The 5,040-nt window shown below is 46.3% G+C and overlaps 1 protein-coding gene across 1 annotated transcript; it reads right to left on the minus strand.

Annotated features, from left to right (window-relative positions):
- Window positions 1–5: 5 nt before the first annotated feature.
- On the minus strand, window positions 6–3,550 carry LOC104405665 (leucine-rich repeat, immunoglobulin-like domain and transmembrane domain-containing protein 2; the record flags this gene model as incomplete). Its single annotated transcript, XM_010014432.1, has 3 exons — window positions 3,306–3,550; window positions 2,136–2,917; window positions 6–299 (listed from the first exon to the last, which is right to left on the minus strand). Coding segments are annotated over exons 1-3 (1,321 nt in total), but the record flags the coding sequence as incomplete, so codon positions are not given.
- Between the last annotated feature and the right edge of the window lie 1,490 nt (window positions 3,551–5,040).

Below are 5,040 nucleotides of genomic sequence, written 5' to 3' on the forward strand. Positions count from 1 at the left end.
GGTCTCCCCCGGCTCCGCTGCTGCTGCCGCCACTGCAAACCACTCCAGGGTGATGCCATAGACTGTCTGCTTGGCGATGCGCACTTCCACGTGGGCTCCCGACTCAGCAGGGCCAATGGGTGCCCAGCCCGGGGTGGCGGTGGGTGCCCACGGGGACTGCACATGGAGAGCGATGGCCACCGAGGTGTTGCCCAAGAAGTTAGCAGCTGTGCAGGTGTAGTTGCCAGCATCTGCTGGGCGTGCTGCCGGGATGAGCAGCTCTGAGCGCACGGTGTCCTCGCTGACGGGCTCCGTGGACACTGCAGGCGAAAGGGAGTTGTGTTAGCATGCAGAAGCCCCTTTGGGTAGTCCCAAGATCAGTCTAATGTGGCATGTGGGCCAGGAGGCCAGGCAAAACCTGCCCTGCGCCAGGGAAAGAGGGGCGCAGGAGTGTGCCAAACCCCACAGAGCTTGTCAACAAAGCATTTTCCAGGTTGAAAGGCAATAAATGCACTTGGACACCCAAGCATGGGAGACAGGGAGTGTGTCTACCCCAGCACGAGCAGCTGGGGAGGATGATGTGGGCAGAGGCCAAACCACATGTACGCCATCTGCCATCAGTGTGCTCAGGTCAAGGCAAGCCAGGAAGAGCCACTGAGGGGCAGCAGGCACAGCTGCATTTTGGACAAATGCTCTGTCCTCCATTAGGATTGAATGTAGAAAAATGTCTGCCTCAAGAGGCTAGGGCTAAAAAGAGGTGTGTGGAGCCAGGCAGTGTTGCGCTGGAAGTGAGATGCAGCTTTAAGAACAGTATGAACACCCTGTTGTCTACCCAAACAGGGGCACATGGCTGCGGTTGGGAAAAGCCTGTGTGTAATTAATTCAGCATGTGCTTGCAGAAAGATGCACAAGTGCTGCTACAATGCTGCAATTAAAGCAAATATCAGCCCAGGATTAAGGGCTAATGCTATCTTATTTAGCTAGCTGGATTATTAGGAACCCACATGCGTTATTAGCTTATCTGATGAAAATAGCAACTTGCCCTACTGAAGACTCAGTAAAAATAAATGCGAGGGAGGACTTGTAAGACCCAAGCTGGATAAGGAGAAAGAGGAAAAGGCCTTCTATTTCAAGGCCCTCAGTAAAAAAAAATGTAAATAAGCAAAGGTTATGGAGAATGACAACCTCTGTTTTGGTTATAGAACATGAATGGATACAGACAGGCAACAAGTCTGCTTGGTTTTGTGGTTTGTGGGGATATTTCTGAAGAAAACATGGGAGTAGTGTAGAAACGTGCAAGTGTGCATGTGTGTGTGCTCTCCTACAAACACACACGTGTACATACAAATATATACTGTGTGCATATATATGTAATATATCATACATGGCATTAATGAGCTTCATGTCTAGATAACTACAGATTTATTGTGTATGTGTGACTGATGTATTATTAATAGTTCTTAATATCATGTGTGGTGATGAAAGAGATACTACTAAAAATCCATGCATAGAATCACGGAATAGTTGAGGTTGGAAAGGACCTTAAGGTCATCGAGTTCCAACCCCCCTAACGTGGGCAGGGACACCTTCTACTAGACCAGGATGCTCGAGGCCCTTGAACACTGCCAGGGATGGGGCATCCATAGCCTCCTTGGGCAGCCTGTTCCAGTGCCTCACCACCCTCACAGTAAAGAACTTCTTCCTTCTATCTAACCTGAACTTCCTCTGTTTAAGTTTGAACCATTACCCTTTGTCCTATCACTACAGTCCCTGATGAAGAAAGAGTCCCTCCCCAGCATCCTTGCAGGCCCTCTTCAGATACTGAGAGGCTGCTGAGAGGTCTCCACGCAGCCTTCTCTTCTCCAGGCTGATTTACATAAAATAATTGTGTAAAAATGAGGCTCTGCTCCTTTCATCTTTGATTGATGTCCTGCATGAAGCAGCTGTTCTCAGGCTGGTCAGGCATGCTTAGGCACGTGGGATGATTGAGATTATTTGGATTAGTGCCACCACAATAACTGCAATGCTCTGAAGGGTTGGAGAGCTGGTGTGGTCACTGTGATGGCCTGAAGACCCATGCACAGAGAAGAGCAGAACATAACATAATTTTTTAATTAAAAAAAAAAAAAACATAAAGGAGAAAAAGCTTTACTTACCATTAAATGCCCTTAAAAGTTTGAGTGAATAGGTCCACCAGACAGCTGGGGAAGGGCTGGCTTGCACAAAGCAGGTCAGGGTGACATTCAGCCCCACTGAGACTGTCAGGTTTGTGTCAAGGGCTGAGGTCAGGGGCTTCATGCAGCTGTTGAGCTCCACTTCATAAAAAAACTTCCCTGCCCTGAATTTTGGGCTTGAGCAAGTTAAATAGGAATTCATGAGAATAATAGGGGGGCCAACTGACTTGATAAACTGGACAAATCCCCGCAGGCGGCAGTCACAAATCCAGGGGTTGTCATGAAGAGCCAGGACAGCATTGGAAATAGATTCTATATGCCCCTCTGCCCTCTGGCTTCTCTGGTAGACCGGCCAGCTGTAGAAGACATCCCTGGATATGACAGTAAGCTGATTTGAGGATAGATCTAAATAGGTCAGGTTAGGCAGATAGCGGAGCGCATGTTCTGGAAGGACATCCAGCCGGTTGTGCTTCAGATCCAGGATTTTCAGGGCCGGGGTGTCTTGAAATGCTGTCCATGGCACTGATCTTAATTTGTTCCCTTGCAAGCGCAGCTCCTTCAGAGCTGACAGATATTCCAGGCTCTTGATGTGCATCACTGTGATGTTGTTAAAATTGAGCCAGAGATACTCCAAGGCACTAACATTCTCAAAAGAACCACGAGGTAATTCTGTTAGGTGAGAATTTTCTATTCTAATTTTCCGGATGTCCTGAGGGATGTTTGCAGGGATCTGCCTCAGCAGTGCAGACATGCAGAGCAAACTCCTAAGGAGGAAACCAGAAAATTCTCCAGCTTGTACACCATGTTCATGGCTAACAAACCAGTTCCCTTTATGGGTCTACAAGCACTTGAATAATTAAAAGGTATTATATACAGGGCATGCATAAGCCATACATCCTTACTTCCTTGGGTCTTACATCCATTTACCCACAAAGAATACAATTAAGTTATAAAAATTGCTACGTATGCAGCTACGTATCTCAGGGAAATAAAAGGAATTTCATTCTATGCTGAAGCTAGTACTATTCAAGTATTAGAGGAGGCACACCATGAGACCATCAGTTTGGCTTTGGTGCTCACATCATCAGCAAACATACACTGGGACTCTCCAAGCTGCTTCAGTGGTGCTATGACTAGGGTAATTAGTCTTACCTTCCAAAGCTGTCTTGAGAACAAGAGCATCCTGTGATACAAGATGAAACAGACGGGTTTATCTTGTGGAAGGCCAGAAGAAGAAGAAAAATATGACAAATAGGGTCCATATTCTCCTTTAAGAAAGCACTGTGCACGGTTTGCACCAAACATGCCAACAGCCTCCAAGAAGCAAATCCTATTATCTGTAATCTTTCTTGACGCAGAAATAAATCCTGCTGGGGACCCATCCCTAAAGAAGCCATGTAGTAAGGTTCATAGCCTATGTCGAAGTGCTAAAAATCACCCTTGGGACCACCCCTGGCACTTATTCTTCATTTTGTTGGTAATATGAATATGGAAACAAAACCACTTCTGTTCCCAAGCCCTCACAAGTACTTAACCAGGCCTAGTTACCTTTTTACCTTTCCCCCAAGGAGTCTGACTCAAGCTCCAATATTTTAATGGCATTTGTTAAGGCAAGAAAATAAACCACAGTAAAGGCCAGTTCGCTGCTGTAATTTGACAGTGCATAGTGCCATATTTCACATTCCATCAGGCCACAAACCCTGTTAAGGACCCACAAAGTCCATAACTTTGTGGAGGGTGTACTTTTGCACATGGTGCATATAAAAACTACTCCCCAGGCTTAGTGGCTCTGTCATGGAAACTTAAGTATGACACTATTTTTCCTCCAAAACAACTTCCCTCCCAAACTATCTCCATTCTTGCACACTGGTAATGAAAACAGCAATATAGCTTTTGCCACTCTGTGGACTTCTCTGAGAAAATGTCTTGGAAGTTAACCTCTATTATATAACTATAAAATTTCAGTGCTATTCTCTGGTTTCCCTGTAAGCCATGCTGATTGCCTTTTGGTCAGCTCGGAAAACTCAGTCTAAATAATTCTACGAGAAGGGATTTGGAGTCACCGAATTTATCTTCTTTTAATCCAAAATAGCAGGGTTTGTTCATAATTTCCGAGCAGCACTGTGTTCTCTTGGGGCCATCTAGTGTGTATGGGCTCCATTACAGCCTGCAGAAGGCAGCGTGCTGCCAGAAAAGGGCTTAACCTTGCTGCCAGTACGCGTGAAGCTGGGTCACAAATCAAGATTAGCCTGAACCTACTTAACCTCTAACCTGTGGGACCAGGATAGAAAAATATTTATAGTGTGACGGCTTATACCTATACATGGCTGTCGGGGGGTGTGCAATAGCAAAGCCTACCGAAGACAAGGATTGATTCTGCAGCTTTTAAATTGACAGGTGTTTTGTTTTCAAGGCAAATCTGCAAAATGAACTGGCAGGGAAACAGCTGGGAACTGTTGCAGTGCTTCCCGATTGCCTCCCATGTGCAAGCAGCAGGCCATGAGTAGCAGGGCTGTTGGGCTGCTGATGCTTGCTGTGCCCAGCGTCTAACCACAAGTATATGGGATTTTTAGTTTTCTTTTTAAACTAAAGTGTTCCTTAATTGTTCATGGTGCAGTCCTTGATATTTCAACAGCTGCCCCACATTTTAACATGTCAGTAAGCCATGAGTGAAGGAGAAAAGCTGCTGGTCTAGCAGAGCAGAGGAAGCAGCTATAAATCCCCCATCTGACTGTGGTGGCTGCTGGGGGACATTTCTTGGTGAAGCTCTTGGTGTTGCAGTGAGAGTGGCACCAATACAGCCCCCATGAGCTGAGGCAAACACTCATTATGCACCTACAGTGTCCCTTAAAGCAGCAAAGGGGACACCCGTCAGTGGAGCTGGCTG

The sequence above is a fragment of the Nestor notabilis genome, unplaced genomic scaffold (assembly GCF_000696875.1).
Source record: "Nestor notabilis isolate BGI_N333 unplaced genomic scaffold, ASM69687v1 scaffold24895, whole genome shotgun sequence".
In the NCBI taxonomy this organism is placed as follows: Eukaryota; Metazoa; Chordata; class Aves; order Psittaciformes; family Psittacidae; genus Nestor; species Nestor notabilis.